A 25,339-nucleotide genomic window follows, 5' to 3' on the forward strand; every position below is an offset into this window, starting at 1 on the left:
TCAACAAGGTACAAAATACTCATGAACACCACAAAAAATTTGAGCCAACTGTACACAATTGTTACTCTGAGGACACAAGTCATTGTCCTTTACTTACAAAAGCCCACAACTGAAAGCCGAAGGTCATTTTGAGTTCAAATTGTATCCCTGCCACTCACGAGAAGACCAGGTACCAACTGCATGAGTCCTCTGAAATGCCTGTTTCCTCACCTATAAAATCAGGATGAAAAGGATGCATGCAGTGTTTTTTTTTTTAATTTCTTTTTAATATTTTATTCTATATAATTATTACATCATTTTTCATTTTTGCACAATGTATGCATTTTCATTTTGGTTATATTCCCCATACAATTGCACCCCCCCTTATTTTGACCCTAATCCTTCCTCTTCCCCACTCCTCACCCCGCAGTAAAAAAAGAGAAACCACTACAGATCTACATTCCTCCTCATTCCCCATGAAAAGAAAAATCTTAGATAATTCAACAAAAAGTAACTGTTTTCAGGTACTAGATAATAGACAATGCATCAAGATAGTGTCCGAGAAAAGAAAATAAAACTATGTGAATCCTACAAAAAAAAGAAAAGAAAAGAAAGAAAAGGATGCATGCAAAGCACCAAACACAGCTCCTGCTCATACCAGGCCCTGGTCAGTGCTACTGGGGAGTAAGAGCACCTTCCTTCCAAAGCCACTGGCGCGAGGCCAACGTGTCTACAACCTGCTCACAGAACCACCTTTGCAGACTTCAACAGACACAGCCACGCAGAATCAGGATCTCCCAGGCTGAACCTGGCCTGTCGAAGCTCCAAAGGGGAATCAAATGTACTCAAAGCCAAGACTGAAGTTAATGTCATTTCACCAATTTCCCTATTGAATCAAGCGGCAGGAAAGGCAGCCTCTATGCTTTGCTTACTGTGCCCTCCTTTCCTGAGCACTGTCTTCCTCTCTTTATTAATTGGTGCCAGTGTTTTATTTTCTTTATGTAAATAATGTTTATGTTATTACATAGTTAAGTATAGGGGATAAGATTTCCCCTGTAGAGTTTCTTGGTAATGATGCACCATAATGAACAACTGCCCTCACATTTGTGTTTTATCTGACAGGCACTCTCCAGGTGATACTGTGGGGGACAGGGCACATTGTGTGGGGAGGGGGCATTCACAGCAAGAGAACTATAAGGACTAAGAGCACATGAGCTAGTTATTGTTGTGTCACATTCAATCCCCAAACTTACCTGCTTAAAACCACCATTTCATTTGACCTCACAATTGAGTGAGCCAGGAATGCAGGCAGGATTGAGCAATTCTGCTCTACATATTTTTCATATTAATTTTTAAGTTAACTTTCAGCATGAATTGCTAAATCCTCTCATGCGCCAACTTCCACAAGGAAAAAAAAAAGGAGATACTCGCTGTTTGCTGAGCCCTTACAGGAAAGAGCACTGGTTTCAAGTCAGACAAACTGTGACCAAGTTGTTTAATCCCTGGGCTTCACATTCCTTAACTGTAAAATGAGATATTGCACACCTTCCTTGCAAGATCACAGGTAGAATTAAAAACTATAATGTAAGCAAAAAAATTTTTTTAAAGATTTATTCATGCATACAAGAACCTGGGTACAGGCCAGATGTGCGGGAGGGTGAGAGGATCCACCAGAATCAGAGTGGGGAACAGAACAGGCAGACTGACTGAAATACACGGCTTAGGGGAGCAGTCGAGGAGACAGGAGAGGTCTGCCGCACCATGTGGGATTCTCGCCGGCCCACCAGGGATGGAACCGCGCTGCAGAGGCTGCAGACAGCCTCACAGTGCTGCGCTCAACCACCTGCGCCACGAGGGGAGGTCCATGTAAGCAAAATTCTAATACAGTGCAAGCACATGGTAGGCCTTCAATAAGGCTTATGCTAAAATGCATTATCAACTTTTTCAAAAGCTAGAGAGCCAAAGAGAATCACTTCCAAGTAACAGTATCAGAAAACTCAAATATTTTAATGAGATACTCCTTCAGTTGCATCTAAAGATGATGTAAGCACTTCATACTCAATTTTAATATTTTCTCTTAGCTTTTAGGAAGAAATCAAGTCAGTTAAATCATAAATGACAGACTTAATGTTCTTCTTTCACTCCAGATGCGAATGTGCAAGGTGTCTATTTTCAAGGTCTAGTCACTTTGGTTAAAATCATTTTTTCCTCTGGCTTTATGTTTTTATAGCGTGTTATTACACAGATAATTGAGCAGTGCAATTCAGCAACCAATTGTGGAGAAGTGCCGCCAGCACTGCTGTCAGGGAAATTAATTAGTAAAAGGGAAGAACGGAGCAATACTTACCAACTATTTACATAAGGAAGTCTTGGTAGTCCTTCCAGAATTTGCTTTTGCAAACATTTTTAGATATTTGCCCATTGAGAGGATGAGGAGCTGCAGGGGCCTCAAGGCCAAGGGGGTTGAGAAATCCTAGCCTTGGCTTCCCCAGGTCCCCAGATAGACAAGAGTCCTTTGCTTTCAAACAAGTACGCCTTGGGCTCTAGGCCTTCCTTGACCAGGATGCTCAGGAGTCCTGGGTCCTGGGAAGAGATTCAGGAGCCACATGAGGTCTGACAGGGATGTCCAACCTGCCTAAACTGGTATCATTCCAGGCTTCATTGGTAACAAGTGACCAGTCAACAGTGCCAGATTTCTAAAAATCAATTCTTAATTCAACTTGAACATGTAATACTCAAAAAAAAAAAAGAAGAAGAAGAAGAAGAAACCACGTTTTTTTAACCATCTCTTCTTTGAGTCCAACTCTGACTTGCTCACTTTGACAGGGGGATACTAAATGTGGAAAACTCACATGTTACACCCACCCATGCCCTTATAGGGTAAAGTGAGGGGACACTCCTAGAGTTCTTTTTGATTCATCTGTCAGAACTAGCACTCATTCCAGGACTCCAACTTCCCTTACGATGGAGTTTTAAGAGCAAAATTTTCTTCATGCATTTATTTATTCAGCTAAGATTAACTACATGCTGGGAGGTAGCTGTGGTGGCTACAAAGGTAAGTGAGTCAAGGTCTCTGCTCTTGTGTGGCTCACATCCTGTGAGAGGAAAAGGCATCACAGCAGAATGAGGTCAGTGCATTAGCAGACCTGTGGGTGATGCCCAATGCAAGAAGCCAGCTTGCTGAGGGCAGACAAAGGGGAAGCGCTGAGACCTTTGAACTTAGAGAAACTGCGCTCTTGGTGCCTGCTTCTGATTTGTCTGGGTCACCACACTTACTCATTAGTAAAATAACACAGAAAGGCAAGACCAAGATTTTAAGTTCACAAGACTAGAGCATTTCATCAAGACCTTTTTAACCCTTTGCACTCCGCTGTCCCCTCTCAGAGGACATCGGAATTCTAGCATATCACTCGCATGTCCCCTCTCAGGGGACATTGCAATTAGTGATTACGGGGAATTGAGTTATTTCAACGCAACTTTTTGAGACATGCATGTTTCCCTGAAATTTTAACTTGAAATGGCACAAGAAATTAAATCAAAATATCATAAAATAACTAAGATATAGACAAGAAATGTCAGCGGGTTTTGTGGCGGACAAGAACGTGAGATGCGTGCTCACGACGGTCCGAGCACTTCGCGACGCCACTTGAAAAGAGCGATAAAGGGGAGTCAGTAGAAGAAAGGTCGGTTTTCGAACATAGTGCGCACTGTATAGTGAGATATATAATTACAAATAAACAAGTCTACATCTGGAGGAAAAGATTTTCAAAGCTGAGCTCATTTTGGTTTGAAGCTTCGAGCAGTGCACATAGATCTAACGAGGAGAAAATCAGAAAGGTGATTCTTTTCTTAGTGAATAAATTGTTTGGTGAAAGCTATTTTGGTAAATATCATCTTGTCAGTTAGTAATAACAATTAGAAATTTTCAACCCATGCATTTATTCATATTTTTTATTAGAACAATGGCAAAACGTCCAACCACAAATGAGTCTCATGACACAAGTAGTAGTGAAGATGAGCTCCAGACAGACCTCTATACAGACATGTCAAACATGCACTAATCAGCCTGCAATGCGTATTGGGGAGTGTTACAAAACTTATCATACTGTACAAAATTATAAACAATAAAATGTTGGTTTTTTTGCACATATACATTCCTCGATGTCACCCAATTCATATAAGTCCAATATCATTATAATATGTTTCTTGGGGGCCTCCCCGGTGGCGCAGCGGTTGAGCGCTGGGTTGCGAAGCTGCCCGCGGCCTCTGCCGCGCCGGTTCGATCCCCGGCTGCTCCCCGGCCACTGGAGGAGGGTCCCACATGGTGCGCAGACCTCTCCTGCCGCCCGCTGCTCCCCTCAGCAGTGTACTTCTGTCCTTCTGCCTGCTCTGCTCCCCACTCTGGCTCTGGTGAATTCTCTCGCCCTCCCGTGCTTCTGACTGTACCCAGTGCATGTATAAACAAAACAAACGGACAAATAAATAAATAAATAAAACATGCCTCTATTAAAAATATATATATATATATGTTTCTTGGTTCCAAAAATATACTAAATAATACTAGGGTCTGTAAATGCACGTTTCTGCCGCAAAGTAGCGTCGAGTACCTGGTAGCCAATGTCCAGAATGGTTCGGAGTGCAAAGGGTTAAGAACCCAAGTTTTGATCTTAGTGTAACAGACATGAAATTGCAATTCACAAAGTCAGATGTCAAAAAAAACCACTCCTTTCTTGCAATCTAATTCTGATTGTGAAAGAAACATCCCACAGAGTTGTTCCTAGGATTTCAAACCAGAAAAAGCATAGCAAGATTATGGAAATGCTTCCAGTCAACCAGCCCCAAGAGCCCCAAAATCTGTGCTGCCACATGTGGCACCAGACTCTTTCCCCAAGTAGGAAGCCCAGGTTTCTAAAATCCAGACTTGCCAGGTCTGCCACATGACCAGTGACCTCTTTTCTGGCCACCATTTCAGGGCTTCCGCTGACATAATCACTGAATCCCAACCCCTATACCCTCAGACTCATCAACCTTGACCTCTTTCCTAGTCTAGGAGAAACAGCTTTCTCTCCCTGCTCTCAGAAGAAAACCGCCCTTTATCCCAGGGCACATAACATTCTTTCTTCCATACATTTAGACTTTTGTAAAAAGAGTAGAACCTCTACTTCAAACCACTTCAGTTTTCTGCCAGGCGAACATCCCTGAGGCAAGGAATTGCCACCATCCCAGTTCTACTTGAAATGCCAGAGAAGAGAAAAAGCAAAAGAGAAGACATTGGCTTAATCACTTCAAAAAGATTATTCTGCTACCTGTTCTCTCCCCTCATAAAAAAAAAAAAAAAAAAAAAAAAAAAAAGCATCAGAAAGGATAACTGATCTTTAGTGGCAAGTAAACACACAGTCATAGAAGCCCCCCCACCATCCTCAACTGGAGGGCCCTAGATCTCAGGCTGCCTGTGGATCAAGAGGTCCCTGCTCTACCCAAACCACCATCCTGGCAACCCTTCATGCTGGGTGCAAAGCACCATGACTCTTTAGGCACAGTGGAAATTCGCCAGCTTCAAGAACAAGAGGAACATGTTCCCCCACAGAATGAGGAAAAAGACCTTTGAACGCTCTTTTCTCTAACATGGAAAACCTGCAGTAAGATGAACCACTTTGAAAACCAAGGTTGTGATCTCATCACCCTCCTCAGGAGTCAAAGGACCCTAAAGGCTCCAAGTGTCAATTCAGTAAGAGCTAAAGGACTCCTTGACTTCACATACCAGCAGACGCAAGTCTTAAGGAATGGTTGCTTCTCTCCCCATCACTTCATGCATTAAACCAGGCTGTCTGCAAGCTCTATGTGGAGAGAATAACTAGTTTTCAGAGCTAAGATGAAAATCATAGCTGTAACTGTAAATTTCCAATGTCCAGAATATACACTGTGGTTATAATAAAAATAACTGGGACAGAGAATCTTTGAAGAAGTAGGCGAGCCGGCCAAACACTCATCTGGGGCCTCACCAACTGTTTGCTCAGTTATTCTGCCTGAGAGAAGAGCGAAGGTTAAGATGTGCTGGGGTAGGGAAGAGAACTTCCGATGAAAGAAGTTCATTGGAGGCCTTAATATCAATTATAAAAGTAAAACTGCTCTCATCGTGCAACCTTGGACATTTAAAAGTGGCATTACTCCTATTAGTTTCCCATTCATGTATAAACTCATTCTCCAATCTCCCTGCTGCCTTGCTTTGAGACCATGTGTTCCTTTTGGAAGTAGCACCTCACCATGCCCATGCGTGACCCATGCCTAGTAGACCATGACTGCCAGTCACTGACTTTTTGATGAGGAAAGCCCCACCCCAGCCCACTGTGCTTGCAGGCTCCTGAAGGAGACAAAGTCCAAAGAGATCTTGAGATAGTAGGTCTCCACAGTAGGCTCACTTCCCTCCCTACCAGCAAAACTGCTATTCTGGCAGGCTGGAAGCCAGAGAAAATGACCTGATAAAATCACAGTTTGCCCATGACACCAGCTAGTCTGCAGATGCCAAGGTTTCAAGCTAGTCTACCCAAGAAAGCTTCCAGGCCTGGGGCACCAGGGCTCAGGGCCAGGCCTCGGCTACATGGGTGTTGCAGCCAATGAAGGCTAAGGTTTCTGCCAAAGATCCAGAGAATGAGAGATTCTTGAAGTTTTTCAAGGGTCCGCCCTTTCTGGAGAAGAAGGAAAAAAAGATTGAGGGAATATTTGAAATTCCTGCAGGGCCAAAAACAACATTGCTCTAAACTTGGCAAATTTCAAGTAATGGGTAACCAAAGGGTAACTCAAAGCCAGAAAAAGAAAGTGCTAGCTCAAGAAATAGTGTCAAAATGGCTTACCTGGTAAATTCTTCCCAGATGGACTTTCTTCCTGAACTTCACCCCCATAACAAAGTTCCTTAAGATAGTGACTAAAAAATATTCATTGTCCTTACCTATCTAAGGAAATATAAATCCTGAAAAAAAAAAAAAAAACACAACTCTTTGATTAGAAAGTTATGGGGCTATAAATAAGTCAGTGTTAGAAAAAAACTACAGTTCTCATAGTATACATTGTACCTGTAATTTTAAATTACAAGGGCACAAACACACAACCATAATACAGAAAAACCAACCTGCCAATTACTACCCCTTCTATATGTTACTTTTAAAGAGAAAAATAGAAGACTTTTCAAATGCCACAGTTACATCAAGTGAACATATGTAATAGGGCAAATCATTTAATCTGTACAACCTCCTCCTTTCCAATGCTGAAATCTTTAAGGAACGAAGAAAACCAACTTCTAGATAAATGCCATCAGGTCAATGATTCTGAGCCTGGTTCTGAACCCACACCCACACCTCCAGTGTGAATCCCATGTTCACGTGTTGCTCATGCACTGTGCACAGTCAGGCCACCCCCACTCTGTGCTGTCTCCTGACCACTGTGTGCTGCTGCAGGTACCGACCAGACTTGTTATTTCTTCTGCATCTTCCTTCCCTTCTCCTGCTAATTCTTATGGAGCTTTGCAAGCAGCATAGTCAAAAAAATACCTGTTGACAAAGCCCATGTGCACTTGCACAGTATCCCGACTCCACAGGTGCTGCCTGGGTACCAGGAAGAGTCCTGCACCTCACTTCCAACAGGGACACCCTCACAGAGCCCATTTGCAGATACTGTGCTAAGATAACCCCCAGACTTGGCAGGTTCACCCATCTAGTACCCTAGTATTTCCTCCCTGTGCTTCAAAAGTGAAATAAATCATAAAGTGAAAGACAGATATCGGACGCTTTCACCTATTTGTGGAAATCAGTAACCAAAACACATCTACTGGCTAAGAACAGGGAGAAAAAAAATCAGATTTAGTGAAAAATATACTCACTATAGGAGAGGGAAGAGGAGCAGGAGAGGGAAGTGCCATGGTGCGGGAGACTTGGTAGAAGGTGAGGGAGGCATGTGCACTGATGGAGGAGCAAAATATAAGCCCAAAGTTACACAGACACATAAATCATGGACAAATTTTATAACAGAATTTTTAAAGTTCAAGCCAATAGAAAAGGGGAAGAAAGAAAATCCTGCAAAAAGGGGCCTCCCTGGTGGTGCAAGGGGTTAACATACAACCTATGAAGCTGTCTGCAGCCTCTGCAGCACAAGTTCAATCCCCAGGCAGAGAGTTACCCACATGGTGCAGCAGACCTCTCCTGACTCGCTCGCTGCTCCCCTCAGCAGTGTATTTCAGTCGATCTGCCTGTTCTGCTCCCCTTTCTGTCTCTGGTGAATCCTCTCACCCCCCCACACCTCTGGCCTGTACTTCAGTTCTTGTATGCATAAATAAATAAATCTTTAAAAAGAAAATATTACAAAAAGAAAGACAAGAAGTTGTGACCCTGGGTGGACTCGCTTGGACTCCTGTACTACAGCACCACCAGGGCACAGACAGCAGCTCCCACCTGCAAGTTTAGGCTCAAAAGATAATCGCCTAGTGAAGAACCACTTTAACACAAACTGACAGATACCTCCTTAACAATGAAATTAGTTTCACTTCCCAGCACCTTAACATAATATTCTGAAAGTATTAATTCATATTACAAACTTGTAATACAAAATTTTGGATACTTGTGAAACTTCCAAAAAATCATTTCTTAGTGGTAATTTTGTGATATAATCTGCCACTTTTTATACAAGTCCACAGAGAAAGCAGTGACAGTAATTAAATTTACATCCTTAGATGTCCTAAAGTGTCAAAATAAATTTCTAAAAACTGCAGGTAACGGTATCCGAACAATTCCAAGCAGTGCCCATCTGATTACAGGTCTTTCAGGAGTACAAAGCTAACACGCCCTGATGCTGCTCGGCAAGGCTTACACCAATCATCATAAAATCTCTTGATAAACCTGCATTTGTCATTTCTAAAATCCTGTGTTTCACTTTCCTTTTAATTACCGCAGACAATCTCTACAAGGACATAGAGGCTCGGAGGGAGCCATCCTCATGGGTACAATGCAGTTAAAAACTATTTTTGATGGGACCTTTGCCATCTCTTTAAAAGAACAAATTGCACTCATTCTGCAGCTCAGCCTGAGCCCTCCTGCGGGAGGAGGGAAGGGAAATGGGGGCTGGGGGGAGGGGTGGAGAAGAGAAAAAACTAGCAGTTCAGCGATAAAGAATAAAAAACAACTTTAGTCAGTGCGATGTAACCTTCTACTTCAAACTCTGTGGATGGGGCTCAGGAAAGAGAAGGCCCCCAAAAAGGCACACTTCAGTATAAGCTCCCCAAATGGATGAGGACATGTGGCAGTTATTTAAAGCCTCATCCATACTATCTACCCTATCATCTGAGTCAAACTAAAAGAAAAAGCAGAGAAGAATTTAATGTCCGCTCAGGAGGAAGAGACCATGCAAATCGCATCACTTGTTCTACAAGAAATGTTACTACACGAAGAGAGACCATTTTGGACAAATGACGCCTGGTTTTAATTATTTCTCTTAGTAGCACTTGGCTTATTTTATTTTATTTTTTTTTTTAAATAGAGGCATGTTTCATTTATTTATTTATTTGTTTGTTTGTTTATACATGCACTGGGTACAGTCAGAAGCGCGGGAGGGTGAGAGAATTCACCAGAGGCAGAGCGGGGAGCAGAGCAGGCAGAAGGACCGAAGTACACTGCTGAGGGGAGCAGCGGGCGGCAGGAGAGGTCTGCGCGCCATGTGGGACCCTCCTCTGGTGGCCGGGGAGCAGCCGGGGATCGAACCTGGGTCGCAGAGGCCGCGGGCAGCTTCGCAACCCAGCGCTCAACCGCTGCGCCACCGGGGAGGCCCAGCACTTGGCTTATTTTAAAAGGGATTCTGGTGTGTTTTCTGACATGATCCCTTTCTACCTTAAATGCTGAGCCTTCACAGGTCTCCCCAAATTAGACTTGAACTAAAAAGTGGCAGGAGACATTTTGTTTTGGATTAAAATGGATTTGCCTCATATGTGAAGGAGTCTTGGTCACTGCTATCTCCAGTAGGATCCCCAGAGCCATTACATGGCTGGAGCAGAGGTTGAACATGTAGATTCCCTTTCCCCTGCCCCAACCAGATTACCTGTTCCCTAACTCAGAACCCCGGGATGGCAGGGGCCCTACTCATCCAGGTGTGCAAATGTTGAGAATTAACAGCAAATAATACCAGTCATTCCAGAAGCTTCTATATTGCTCCCTCCCAATGCTATAGAGAATGATTTACCACCAGAACCCCAAATGGAACCTCATTAGAAACACAGCAGCGCCATCCTGGATGGCCAGATCTGCTGCCAGAGTCAGAAGGCCTGGGCTCCAATTCCCATTCTGGCCAAGGCACACCCTGTTTTCCTCCCTGGGGAAAATGGGTGTAGGGTAAATGGAATCAATCAGGTTTTCTGTGCCCTCCCGCCATTAGCATCAATGATTGACACCTGTGGTCTTACACGTGCGCCTAATGGCGGCACCTGGAGTGTGGTATGGGCACACCAGAGCCGAGACTGAGCATATAAGCATAGTGACAGGGGACCATGCGGCGCAGTACAGTGGAGAGCGTCAGACAACAGCTAAGAGAGCAAAGAGGATATACATATTTGCAGGAGGGCCCAAGTTGCTGTCTCCCTGCTGGTTTGTCTCCCCTAACTTGTGAGGATGATGCCAAGAGCTCCAAGATTCTCTTTCAAGCTGCCTGAACCCATGTTGAACCTACCTGGCCTGGAATGGTTGCAGAAAAACAAGGCACAGCTGCCTGTCACTTTTCTGATCCAAAGTTGTACTGTCTTTACCACTTCTAGCATCATTATCCCATTTCTGAAACTTTGTCACCCATTCTGGGGCTTAATCAGGCTTTGCAGACTAATCTGAAAATCAAATCATCATTTTAAAACTACATCTCTATTGGACTTCACACCACAACTTTGAGACTACTGACTTTCAAACAAATTTATGAAACAATGCTCATAGCTCAGGTTAATACATAAAGCTGGAGGTGCCAGCCTCTGATTAAGAACAATAGTTTTAAAAAACCTCAGAGTACTAGTAGAAACCAACTGCAACTGATAGATTCTGATTTAATTTCACAAAACAACTTTGGTTCACTTCAAAGACTGGGCATCTAGTATCCAGAGCCATACAAGATGGACTCTGGCTGCCTGGGAGAACAGAGATCACACAAACCTTCTAAATCAAACACTGATTTTTAACAGTCAGAGGTTATTAGTCTAGGACATGGCAATGACAGGCTTGGGATATGTGACACAAAGAGTAATTCAGGTGGCAAGCAAATCACAAACACAAGTCTTTTCTACTTGCCATCAGTCTAAGGATTTGCAGCTGGCTCTAAGGGAGAAATGACCCAATTCTGCAGTCAGTGTCTAGAAGCTACTGCCAAAAGGCCATCCTTTATGGTTTCAACTCAAACAATAATTTATGTTTTTAAATTATTTTATTTTGAAGATGACTCTGCAGATAACCACACCATGGCATTTTCTGCAAGAACAGCCCTAGCTCATATAGTTGAGACCTAATGCACAGGCTCTAAAATTGCTCTATATTGGCCTCCTTGGTGGTGCAAGGAGTTAAGCACAGCACTAAGAAGCTATCCTCAGCCTCTGTAGCACGAGTTTGATCCCCAGCTGGCCAGGAAGCTACCCTCGTGGCGCAGCACACCTCTCCTGTCTCGCCCGCTGCTCCCCTCACCAGTGTACTTCAGTCAGTCTGCCTGTTCTTTTCCCCACTGTGTCTCTGGTGAATCTTCTCACCGCCCCCACCCCACACCTCTGGCCTGTACCCTAGTTCTTGTATACATAAATAAATAAATCTTTTTTAAAAAATTGCCTTGTATGGTGAATAGGGCTCATGTTCTACACCCTCTTTACTCTGATATCCAAGACAATTTTCTATTACAAAACATATTCTATAACTGAATCTTCATGCTAACGTGACTATTTAAAGAATTGAAGTATTTCTAACAACCCGCTGAAGCCTGGGGACTTGAGTGGATGAGATAAGACAACAGGATGCTATAGCATCAAGAGAAATGCAAAACTAGCCTTGTTATCCTGAGCTAAGCTCCTTTGCAGGGATTGGAGGTAAGAGATAGTACCTTCAACATTTAAATTTGAAAGATGAATAAAAGTGGAACATATAAGTAAACCTCTTTTTTCTGTGTGTTCAAGTCAGCATATCTCAAAATAAGAATGTGAGAGTTTCCTGGTGACAATTCTTTTCAAGAATATGAGCCTATTCACAAACTTTAGGACCACAATCAATTACATTTGTCAAAAGAGAAATGTACATCAACAGTTCCATAACAAATTATACACTGATGACAATTTTAAAATTTGAAATTTATATTTGTATATTAAGAGAGAAACAAAATAATAGAGCTGGAGCTGAAAAGGCCCTCTATTTTCTATTCAAGTAATGTTTCATTACAATGATACATATGTTTCGGGTCAGGATAAGTCAATGTCTGTGTATACTGCATAAAGTTGACCACTGAATGTCCAAGTCTGTCCTTCACCATACACTGACTCCTTGAAAAGAAGCTGTAATTTCATCACAGATGAGGATCATTCTTAGCAATGAGCCAAGGCAAAGTTCACACCCCCAACTCCCATGCTGGTATTCATTCACTACTGACAAAAGTGCCCCATTTCTGCAACCCATTTGCGCCAAGAGCAGCTTTATCCCAAGCACTAATGAGTATAACCCAGTATCACCATTAATATTTTAAGTTTAGTTGTCAATATTTCATTAGAAGTTAAAATAATTACTTTAAACACATGCCAAAAGTGACTGGCATGTGTCAGTTTGATTATTTTTTAAATAATCAAATCTTAGCTTGTCAGAATAGTTTCCCTGTAGTCAACAGGTAAATAAGAATTTGAAGATAGCCAAACCTTTTCATTTACAGGAACACACTCAGCCCATTCATAGAGAAACTAAAACCTAGGATCATAGCTTTCATTCTCAGCTCTGATCTTTACAAAAGTCCTGTAGACAGACACTTAAACACTTAATACCAAAGGCACCAGGGATACTAAGAGGTTTTTATGCATTCAACATTTATTCATTCGACCAATATTTACTGCATGCCCCATCAGATAAAGCTCTATGCTAGGCTCTGGATTACAGAGATACAGACAGACTGGAACTTAAAGAATGCAGTGTTATTCAATGGCTTACATAAACCTGCACCCCTCCCAACCTCTTCACACGCTCTCCTTTGTATATCACTGATCGGGTCACTTAGCTATACAATGGCAGTTTAGACAGACTGAATTATCAGGTATATTTAAAAGACTTCTGTACAAGTTAAATGAGTAAAATGTATGTAAAGCACTCAGAATGGTGTCTTGACACACAACAGACCTCAGCTATAATTCTGTGCAATGTGTGATTATACATTCTATGCCATACACTCTTCTATTTCAGGGATTTGAGTTGATATGACATTGTTCCTACACTGAGGAGCTCACAATCTAGTAAGGAAGAGACATATACTACCCAACAAGAAATGTATGCATGTGAATGAGAAAACCATTGAAGTAATGCCAGAAAAGATTGGACAACAAAATCTGGTACAAATATTAACAATATATTCAAGAAGTGGCTTAACCCAGGAACAAACAAAGCTTCAGAAAAAAAAACAGCTTATCTTGTTTGCTATCTTCAACTTTCAAAGTTAAAGAAAAAAAATCAAGGTTTCTACTTTCATTAATAGCACATGCAATGTTACTCTCTACCTCTTCTTAGACACGTTCACATCTTCAATACTTTTCAAAGATGATTGATACCCAAAGTGAGAGCCCTACAGCACTACTAGATGTCCAACCATTAAAAAAAAAGAATCTAGCTTGTTCAGCACAGAATAATAAGGTAGGAAAATCACACCATGACATTATAGGGGAAAAAAGGTAAGCAACAAAGTGAGAACAAAAAAGAATTTTCAAATGACTTATTTTAGAAAATTTAGTCATCAAAAAAGGCTCCCCTCCAACATTCTAACAAAGCTTTTTACTAAATCTTCCAAGTACAATGGTTTGTCATGCTCTTCATAAAAACCTGATGGCCAAGCTACAGTGAGGAAGGGGGAAGAAAGAAACAGAGATGAATGTTAAGGGATGACAGGTACCCTAATCACAGAAAGTCATGATTCAGAAATAATTTTAAAGGAATTTAAAACAGTAAGATTCTAGCAGGTGACAGCATTATGCTGGTGCTCGGCAGAGTAAGTCTCCCAGCCAGTCTTATCTGTGATTTTAAAACTGTTGAGTAGAAACGTTTTAATTTCAAAAGTGGAATACTTGAAAACAAAATATATAAGAAATACTTTATATAGTAAATAATAAAATAATAAAGAACATCAAGAGACTCACAACTGTCATTTCCATTCTATCCCTTTTCCTCCTAGTAGAGAATTTGCATCACAGCTAGCACCCATTCATCACCTTGGATTCAAACTAGTCCTAAAAGATCATCAAAGATCATCCTGTCAACATGGGGCAAGAAACTGGGGGTAGATTATTCGGGTAACTTAATGGATCCCCAATGAACAACAACAACAAAGCCAAAAAAGAAACACCCAGGAAATAAAGAGGTGCATTAAAGTTTACAAAGGTAACATTTCAAATAGATAAATACTTCAAAGTACCAAAATGTTGGGCAAAAAGAAGACAGCCTCCTCTACTTCACAAGCAGTTTCCCTTTGCTCTCTCATGCTCACACACTCGCTCTTTCAACTAAGGCTCAACCGACCTCCTAAGGCGCACTGCAACTTACTAGTCTGAGAAGAGCCATAAGGACTGGAAAATCAGCATTTTCTTGGCTCTTCCTGACATATACTGTCCTCGTTTGATAAGAGTCTTCAGTTCTCATCCTGTAAAACTTTCCAGTGCCCCTCTGTCTCCCATCCAGCATCCGGGGTGGTCCCTTTCTCTGGATCTTTCCTCCCCTCTTCCTCTTGTGTGAGCTTCCCAGAGCAGCAGTTTACAAAGACACAGGTGGTTGAGGGCGGCAATAAAGCCTCAGGTGATTTCAATTAAACCACAGGTGCATTCAAGTCAGCGCTGTGGCTAAAACTAAAGAGCTGACAAAGCAAATTTTGTGAGTTTCTGTTATGCATACATAGGAGTTAGACATATCGTTGGAACCAATTATTCATAAAGAACCTAGTTGTGAAAATAATCATTTCATCTCTATACACAAAATAAATTTCATCACAACTGCTGTCCACTTCAATATGTTAATGTAATTTAGCTACCAATGATTGCCTGAGAAACAAATTGAAATCTGAGTTTTGAGCATATGTGTCATTGACAGTGTATGGCGACATAAGATTTTAATCTCCAATTCTAACTTAACTCCACTTTATTTCCTAACCACCCATAAGGTTCCAGGGTCCTTTCCATATTGCAGAAGGTTCATCCATCTCTGCACAAAGAGATGCCTGAAGAGGCAAGTATTAACACCAGAAGTTAAGAAATAATGGTATTTTCAAACAAACACAGAGGCACAAAATCACTGGCCAAGAGTGAAACACACACCTAACTTCTGAGCTTACTAAAAAGTAGCTGCCCAAGTTCGAAGGCAGAAATGTGGGGGAGCAAAGTGCCCACATCTGAAGGGAGTTTGTTAATGTACATGCCATGATCCAAACTAAATTAGGTATACCTGTGAGCCTGCCAGCCACTGAAATAATCGCTAAACTACAAACATTTTATTAAATGTTCATTTCTTTTTTTCTCTCAATTTTTATTTATTTATTTTTTACATAATTCTTCATTTTTAAACAATATTTGCTTCCCCCCACCCCCTCAGGTGTAGTCCCCATAGAGTTTCCCTCCCCAGTGCACCCGTGCACCATCACCACAGTCCCCTGTGCTCCTCCCTCCCTCCCTCTGATCCCTCTCCCTCCTCCTCCCCCGCAGTATGTCTCTGATTTATAATTGTCTGTTTTTGCTTTGTTGTGTTTTGTACTGTTACTATTTTTTTTACACTGATGTCTCATTTGGTTCCCCTATATTCCTGCTATAAGTGAAACCATCCGATATTTTTCTTTTTCCTTCTGGCTTATTTCACTGAGCATAATTCCTGCTAGCTCCATCCACGTTGCTTGGCATGGCATGAGTTTATGTTTTTTGAATGCTGAATAATATTCCATTGTGTATATATACCACATCTTCTTGATCCAGTCATCTATTTTTGGGCATATGGGTTGTTTCCAGGTTTTACCTATTGTAAGTAGTGCTGCAATAAACATAGAGGTACAGGTGTTCTTTTGAATCAATGTTTTTGTGTCCTTTGGGTAGATCCCTAGTAGTAGAATTGCCAGGTTGTATGGTACCTCCATTTTTAGTAGACTGAGGAACCTCCAGACAGCTTTCCATAGTGGATGGACCAGTTTGCACTCCCACCAGCAATGTAGGAGAGTTCCTTTTTCACCACATCCTCACCAACATTTGTTGTTGCTTGTTTTTTTTTATTTGTGCCATTCTTATTGGTGTAAGGTGGTGTCTCAGTGTGGTTTTAATTTGCATTTCCCTGATTATAAGGGATGTTGATCTTAAATGTTCATTTTCTACACGAGAGTCTATGAAATTAGTTATGAAAAGAAAGCCCACTCTTTTGTCTTTGTATTTCCATTCTCCCTCCCACCTCCCCAATATCTCCCCACCCCCAATAGCAGTATGAAGCATTTCAGCTGAAAGGTTCAGTGAAAATAAGTACCATAATCAAAATTATATTGACTATGTCCAAGAGAGGAACTGATGGGCCAGCAAACGAATATAGGCTTTGGGTACAAATTTATAGGCTGCCTCACAGGCATGTGTCTAGTTATGAATTCAAAGTACTAATTAAGCAGTGAATGTTTTTCATGAAGAGAAGTTGAAGGAGCCACCGAAATTTTCACACAAATTCTATACATTTAAACAGGGCTTTCATTGTGTGTACCGCTGACCACGGTCCTGAACCATTTTCAAGCTCAGGCAGGGCCGGAGTCTTTCCTAACCCTGGAAGTACTGGTTTCCTGTGTTACTGTACTACTGCCCAGTCCCTCCCCAGGAATTCTGCACCAGGTGAGCTCACTCTGAGTGAGGACAGCAAAGAGGAAATGAAAGAGTGCACAGAAAGAATTCTGCTTAATCATACTTTGTTATATTTTAACTCAAAATAACATTACTAGACAAGAAATGAGAAAAAATATCAGAGACATAAAAGATAACAAGAATCTTTGAACAAAGACGCAAAGTTGTGTAAATGCCAACCTGAACAGGTGCACTGGGCGGAGGACCAGGTGGATGGAGGGGAGACAAGCTGCAGTCGTATTTGAGTTCTATCAGAAGTGCTCTGGATTATTTGCATTTTGCCTCAAAAATTAAAAGGTTTATACTGTCCCAAAGGGATGAAACAGAATTTCTGTTGGGCAATTTACATATATGAGCTCTTGCATTTTTTAATTTTCTATCATATTCCCAGCAGATCTCCCCTCCAGGAAGTTGGGGTAGCCCCTAGAACACTTGCCTCAACCCCCTCCCCCACAGGAACCAAAGGTAGCTTCCAGTTAATCACCAAATTCCTTGTTACTCCTGCCACAGGCCCCAATCCTCACCTAGGAAGATGACCTAGTCATCTCACCAGCTTCACCAACATGCTGTACTCTGACTAAATCCCTGGGAGCAGCTATGAATTTACATGCTGATAGTTTTTTTTTTAATATTATCGAATAAAAATGACCACTAAGAGCAGGTTCAACAAGAAAAGAGAAAGTATCTTCATAGAAAGGTTAATGAACCACACAGCAAAAAGCTTTACTGTTAGTACAGCCTAAGGAATGCTCTGTCCATGAAATTAAATGATAACTATGTTCCATATCTACCTGCTCATGAAGGGAAGGGACCGCCATGACTACCAGCACCTGTTGGTAGCATTACTCCTCAAGGAAGGGACTCTGAGCCTCCAGATTATTCCTGGCCATGGCACTAATGTTCTGCATAAACCAGCTTTTCCATACTCAGTTATAGTAGCAAACACCATTATGGGATGCTTACTATGTGCTAGGCTGGGACATAGTATAATCAGTCATCTCTATAATCAGTCATCTCAATTATTCTCATAGTGACCTTCTGCAAAGAATATTGGCAAGTCCATTTTACAGACAAGGAAAGAGTCTCCGGTTTCAGTATTAATGGCCTTGACAAAGTTACATGGCCTCTAAATGGCTGAACCAGGATCAGCAGTCAGCACCCTTAAGTGTGACAGAACCTGACCCTCAAAGGATCAGAAGGCTGCTGGCTCAGAAGGGATGAGAAAGGGGCACAGGCCCTTTCCAGGCAAATTAGAGAATGTGAGAATGTGATTAAAATGGGGTATCTTCCGAAAGTACAATCATCCCTAAGATGTGCAAGAGAAAACCTTCAGTTTTCTCTAATGTCAGACCACCCAGAAACTTCCCACTGTGAGAAATGTACCACCAGGATTCTTTCCATCGTTTTTTGGTTTGTACTTTAAGGTAATACTGTTCCACACACTGTATATGACACAGAAGTACAGGATCATACTGATGCATGTCTCCCCCACCCCACCCCCAGCCAGCACCAAGGCAAACCTAGTCCTCTGCCATAGTCCGGGTCTTTCCATAGTTTAACAACTCTGCAGGCTGCACTGTAGTATTTCCATGCCTTCCTCAGAAAGACAAACTGTAAAACAAGCGGACTCATATCTGCTAAGTGTAAGGGGACAGAGAGCCTTTGTCACTCACTCTTAAACACTGCCAAAATAAAAATATTTGACATTTCCTAGAATACATCTGACCAGAGCTGCAAAGGGTCAAAGCCTTTGTGACAAGCTGGATGAGCTCTCACAAACACCACATTTTGTGTCACCAGGGAACCTCAGTAGATCCCAGAGCAATTTCCCCCTAGTATTCACCTCAGGTAAAGGTTTCCCTGCAACATTTTTTTGCTATGGGAATAAGCATTTGCATGGTCCACTATTCATGTTAGTAAAGTTTTCCCTTCAAGAAAATACTAGGCTCGGATTGAGCACAGCGCTGTGAAGCTGTCCGCAGCCTCTGCAGTGCCGGTTCGATTCCTGGCCAGTGAGGGTCCCACATGGCGTGGTTGACCTCTCCTGCCTCGCCCGCTGCTCCCCTCAGCAGTGTACTTTGGTCCTTCTACCTGTTCTGCTCCTTGCTCTGTCTCTGGTGAATTCTCTCACCCTCCCATGCCTCTGGCCTGTACCCCAGTGCTTGCATAAATAACTAAAAATCTTTTTAAAAAAAGAAAGAAAGAAAGAAAAAGAAAAGAAAATACTAGGCTTCAGGCACTAGCACAGTGAAAAAGTAGCATTACTATTCCAAATAAGATAGTCTCTTGTGTTTATTTGAATTACCAGGAATGAATCCCTTTTAATGAACCCCTGTTCCATTCACACACCATTAGAGAGGCCACCTTCTAAGGTTATCAGGTCTGAACCTGGAGCATTTAAACAGGCCACACCAGAAATTGCCCACAGTCCTCCAAAATACAATTCTGATCATGTCACTTCCTTGATTTAACTCCTTCGGTGGCTCCCAGTGCCTTAGAAAAACATGCAGAGGCTCTCCATGACCCAGCTGTTTCTTCTCTCTCAAGTATCACCCAATGAAGCCACACTCTTCCCTCCTCCCAGCCATGCAACTAAGACACCTTCAGAGCCACAGACCCAACATGCCACCACGTTCTCTTCTGATTTGGGCCACCTGGTACCTGTGTCATCACTCTTAGCCCACTTCCCTTCTCCCAACTAGCTCCTGCTCCTCCATTAGGTCGCAGGTCAAACATCACTTCTCAGTGAGACATTCTTACTTCTGGACTAGATGAGTTACACAACATGGTCACACACACAGCCTATCCCCCATAGTCATTTAATATCTTTGAAACTGGGCCTCCCCTGGTGGCATAGCGGTTGAGCGCTGGGATGCGAGGCTGCCCAAAGCCTCTGCAGTGCCAGTTCCATCCCCAGCCGCCAGCGAGGGTCCCACATGGCCTGCAGACCTCTCCTGCCAAGCCCGCTGCTCCCCTCAGCAGTGTATTTCGTCGGTCTGCCTGTTCTGTCCCCCACTCTGGCTCTGGTGAATTCTCTCACCCTCCGCGCTTCTGACTGTACCCAGTGCTTATATAAATAAAAATAAATAAATCTTAAATATATATATATATATATCTTTGAAACTAATTAATAAGCATGTGTTTAGTGACTATCTCTCCCACTAACCAGAAGTTTGGTGAAGTCAAAACTATCTCTTTCTTGCCTACCTTGGTGTCCTCAGTGCTCAGGATAAGACTTCACATAGTCAGACTCAGTATATATTATTTCACTGATTTTCTGAACTCGTGGCTCTTATTGAAGTAGTGAGACAAAAGCAGACTAAATAAATAATAAATGTGCCAAGATTTATGCACTACTTTTCATTTCAAATTATGTAGCTGCTGTGATTAATAAAATACAAATTCACTGAAAGCTTTACTGAATTCATGCTTACACTTTGCTATTTATTCTCTTAACCAATGAAATCATTATGCGGGGTCCCACCCCCAACACATACACACCCAAAGTGGTATTAAAAGCAGTCCTTGAACTCACACATCATTTAACAGAACAGTTAAAGACCTTCCATAATCGCACCTATTGTTAATAAGGGAAAATGTTTGCCAACTTATGCCAATAAAACAAATTCTTTTAATGTAGCACAGTATAAATGAGCTGCTTCATATTGCACTGAAAATCCTTTTAACTACTAAGCCTTTTTTCTGCCATTCTAAGAATCCCTGAAAGTTTCCATTTAATAGACACAGTGAAAAGCAGAGTTAATACATGAGTCCCTTCAAAGACATTCTAAATGGGTTATCAGTGATAGAACTTTGCTCAAAATTTACCTGGAAAAATTGTTCATAACATTTTCACATCATGATTCACAACAGACAAAACAAATGAAATCATAGAGTCACCCTTCAATCAATCCCTATTTTCAATCCCTATTTTTTTTGCCCCTCATTCATCCCATATATATTTACTGATCCCCCACTGAGACAGGGGAGGCACTGTGCTAGGCATACAAAGACAAAAGGCCTGTCCTCAAGGAATTGAGACCACACAGCGAATACCACCCAGTTCTCTCTTACACGAGGTGCTTTGGGAAGGGAAAAAGCAGAGGGGCTCAAGACAAATCTCAGAAACGTCTGAAAACAGACCCCCCAATCTGGATTGCCTAAACTATGTACAGACCCACAAATCCAGAGACGCAGGGAAGAAACAATAAAGTCAGATGCAGTTTACTTAAACTTAAAACCATGCATCATCTCTAAGTCACATGTGTTGGGCAGTACATGGAAACTAAAATCACAGTCATGTTAAAGTGTTGTTTTTAAAACAACAAAAGCTTAAAGGGAAGATTTAAGTCAGTAAGATTTTATACATTTTAGGACAAATAGCAACAGTAAGTAAAACAAATTGTGAAATTGGCTGGACACTATTGATATTACTAGATATATTCAAAACAAGGTTGCCCCAAAATGTAACAATGAAAACATATATTACAAACTGAATTTTGCTGCTTTTCAAAATTGCTGCACAAATTTACTGTCAAAAAAAAAAAATAAACAAAACTTTGGAAAATCACTCTCCCAAGCTAAACATAACAATCTTAAACTCTAAATGAACCTCTATGCATTTTCTGGGTTGCACTTGAGCCTTTTAAGGCTTTATATTCAGTGTCCTGCTACAATATAACTAACACTACACTAACAGTGCCTTGACATAATACAACCGGATACAAATAAAAACTATTTCCCAGCACATACTAATAAATTGGGAACTAAATTAAATAGATACAGCCGCGGGTTCTTTGACAGTAGGTAGCAGATTAATTATGAATAAATGAATAACAAGTCAGATCAAGCTTATACTTTCCTTTGCTATTATTTCAATTTAAGAGGTGAAAATGGGGCCTACATTAGTTGAATGGTCCACAACCCCACATTTAGGTAAGGCGGCAGAGGCTGGGAATCAAACCTTGGTCCTTTCACTAAACTGAGTATTTATAATCCTGAGTTCCAGAATGAACCTTTTCGAAGGTATTTGTAGTCTCTGTGTTTTCTGAGGATAGGATGAGCGACACTGGTCACATTTAAAGAGGCCCACAATAACACAACCCCCCCCCAACACACAAACTACACACACACAAACACGAAAAAGTTAAGAGCCAATGCAACACACCATCACCAGTGTAATAGTGCCCAGAAAATGGGCACTGGACCCCAATCTCTTCACCAAGACTATTACTTCTTGACTCCTTGGGGGAAGGACAAAACCTCCATGGTTTTAGTTTAGCTGCAAAATTCTCAGAGCTAGTCAATTCCACTCCTGGACAACTTTAGCATCCCCTGCCACAGGTTAACTTACATAATAAATTATAATGCTGTATCTGTTTAGACCCAATTCTAAGATTTTACGAATACTGACCAACGCTATTTAGTCATTCCGCTTTCCAAAATGTACTTCAATCAACCAAGCCTCAACACATTGCCTGTGAAATAAGCTATCATTGTATCCATTTCCGAGAAAATCTGTCACCCTGAGGCCAGGCAATAAATCACCTACAGAACCAGGATCAAAAGTGAGAAGTTCCCATCTCCCCCACCTCCGATCTTCAAAACCTTGTCATTTGCCACAAAGTACCCTCCCAGCTACACAGAAAACAAAGGGCAGTGAGCTCTAACTATCTTCTCTATTAACGCCCGCAGCTGCCCAGTGACAAAAGTACTTGTCTCTGCAATCTGAGGCAAGGTGAACACCTGGGCTATGTCTGGCATCTTCAAAAAGAGGTATAACAAGTGAAGAATATGGGTTTAGGCCAGGATGTGATCATGTTGCTCTGTGGCAGGTGTGACATCTAGCTTAATGCCTGCCATCCTGTTGCTAGGATCAATTTGAACTTTGGATCCATCTAAATTCCTGATCTGAAAAAGGGAGTCTTCATGTGAAAATGAACTTAAACTTGAAGTTCATTAGTTCAAACCCCTCATTCTACGGATTACTGAACTGGACCTCAGAGGAATGGAAGGGATGAACCAAGTTCCCACAGCTCAGAATATCGCCTTCTAGAAAGCTGGAGATCAGCTTATCTGGGACAGTTGTCCCAGATCTTTGTAATCCTCCCAGGGACTGGGGACTGGATCATGGTTACTGTCAGAGGTTTGGCCCACCAAAACTAAATAAAGTTTGCTCTATCTTGACAGGTTAGGATTTGACTTCTCTCACCTGGTGCCAGCCTTTGCCCCAGGTTGGTGTCCCAGGGGGTGACTGTAAGAGCAGTGGCCTCTCTTGCATCTTCTGAGGGCCAAAGACTTTTACTTACTAAATCTAATCCCAGTGGATAAAAGGAAAATACTCTGGCACTGAGGAATAGACTTTATAAGGAGGCTAAGTTAAGGTTGTGTTTTATGTATGGTCCTGCCTCATTCCTCATCGTGATGATTTCCCCACAAGAAAGAGTCAAAGCAATCTTATGAAGAACCTATGTCTTTAACAGAGCTCCGAAGACTGAAAACGGCTAGAGAAAGCAAGCAAAGGGCTACCAAAGTGATACATTCAATGTTAGGACATAAGCCACAAGTTTTGATCTTCGATCCTTCCAGAAAACCCAGATGGACAAAGTCTCCTCAAGAAGGTGGGACGCTCCCTATCCAGTTTGGCGATGAGCACCCATCTGCACGCTCTAGAACAAGACCCAAAGGGAGTCTCAGGTGCGCTGGCCAAGAGCCGGGAATCCTCTAGCAGAGGGCCTTTTCTGAGACTAGCCAAAACCACCCTCCAGCGATCCCAAGAGAACAGCGCACTGGAAGCCCCAGCAGTGCAACTCAAAGGTGTAAGGCTCCCCCCAACCCCCACCCCGTTCCCCCACGTCCAACACACCTTCGCTCTCCTCACACCTTTCCGTTCACCACACCCCCCTCCGCCCAGCGCCGTGGTGGGAAGCAACGCCCACTTCTGAGAATGAGACCCTAGTTGTAGGAACAAGACAAGAGTCCAGATCACATCCATGCACAGATTACCCGAAGCAGACACAGGCATTAAGGAGTTTGCTGCCTTGACATTTGAAAAGCACACTACCAGGCAACGCATGCACACGCGCGCGCGCACACACGTAACAGTTATGGGCAAGTCAAGGACCCACAGGGAGGCTCCTGTCATCACCCCGGGCTCAAGGGAGAGCACCTGGAGTCCCTCCCGGGCCCTGGCGCGCCCTGTCCATCGCCCCCGTGAGGGTTAGAGAGCTGGAACCGCCCGGCAGCCGGACCCCGGAGGGTGCAAGGTGGGGGGAAAGGCGGGGCCCACCTCCTCGTCCTGCTCCTCCTGGGACGCACTGCTGTCCAGAGGCGCGGGCGGCGCGGCTCCTCCAGGGAGCGGCAGCGGCGGCGCGGGGACTCCAAGCTCTAGCACCACGCGCACCGGAGCCCACGCGGCGGATGACCGGGCGCCCTGGGCGCCGCCCGGCGGCGGCGGCTGCTCGCGGGAGAAGCCGCCGGGCTCCCCTTCCTCCGACAGAGTTTCTGAGCCCGAAGAAGACTCGGCCGAGGAAGCGCCCGGTGAAGACGTTGCAGCCGCCGCAGAGGCGGGAGTCCGGCCGCCGTGGCCGCTGCAGCCTCGGGGAAGCGGTTCCCGCACCTCCGAAACTTTCTCCCCCATTTTCCTCTTGGCCCCAAAGTGCGCCCCGAGGGGCCACGCGGGCGAGGCGCGCACTCAGCACCTCTGGAGGAGAAGCCGCGAGCTGCGCGGCTCCGGCTAGCTCTCGCTGCTGCTCCCGGGCTGCGGGGAGCCCCGCCGGCGACTACATGGGCGCAGCGCGGTCACCGGAGCCGGCCGCCAAGTTAGCAGCCGTCCAGGCTGGGCGGCTGACCGGCGCTCCCGCGCGCGGGGACATGCCAGCTCGGATTCGCGCTCTGCGCTCCACAGAGCTCCCGCGCTGCGCCCGAGCCGCCGGGACTGCGGCTTCTCCAGCAAAATCTGCCTCCGGGACAGATCGGGGCCGGCAGAGGAGACGGGCAGCCGGGGGAGCCAATGGCAGGGCAGGCGCGCCGGTGGGCGGAGGCTGCGGCACCCCCGGCCGCTCCGGCGTCAGGTAGGGAAGGCGGGGCGGAGGAGTAGGTTACTAGGGGACCCCGGCGAGATTCTGGTTCCCTGGAGTGTGGGAGTGGAGGCCGGAATCTGAGCCAACTCCGTCCCCAGCGGGGATTCTGAACTTAGTGGAAGAGGAGTGACTGCCACCCCTGGAACGCCAGGGAGAGATGGCCGAAGGGGCAGTGAAACCCTGGAGAAGAAGTGGA

The 25,339-nt window shown here is 43.4% G+C and overlaps 1 protein-coding gene across 1 annotated transcript in view; it reads right to left on the minus strand.

The window, feature by feature from the left end:
- The window catches only part of MAST4 (microtubule associated serine/threonine kinase family member 4), a gene marked incomplete at both ends in the record, with an annotated part of 550,061 nt that extends 525,360 nt beyond the window's left edge, over positions 1–24,701 (minus strand). The window contains 1 exon segment of the mRNA XM_084233151.1: positions 24,351–24,701. Within this exon segment, the coding sequence (XP_084089277.1) occupies positions 24,351–24,701 (351 nt within the window).
- Positions 24,702–25,339: the final 638 nt, after the last annotated feature.

This window comes from Talpa europaea (assembly GCF_964194135.1).
Source record: "Talpa europaea genome assembly, chromosome: 5".
In the NCBI taxonomy this organism is placed as follows: Eukaryota; Metazoa; Chordata; class Mammalia; order Eulipotyphla; family Talpidae; genus Talpa; species Talpa europaea.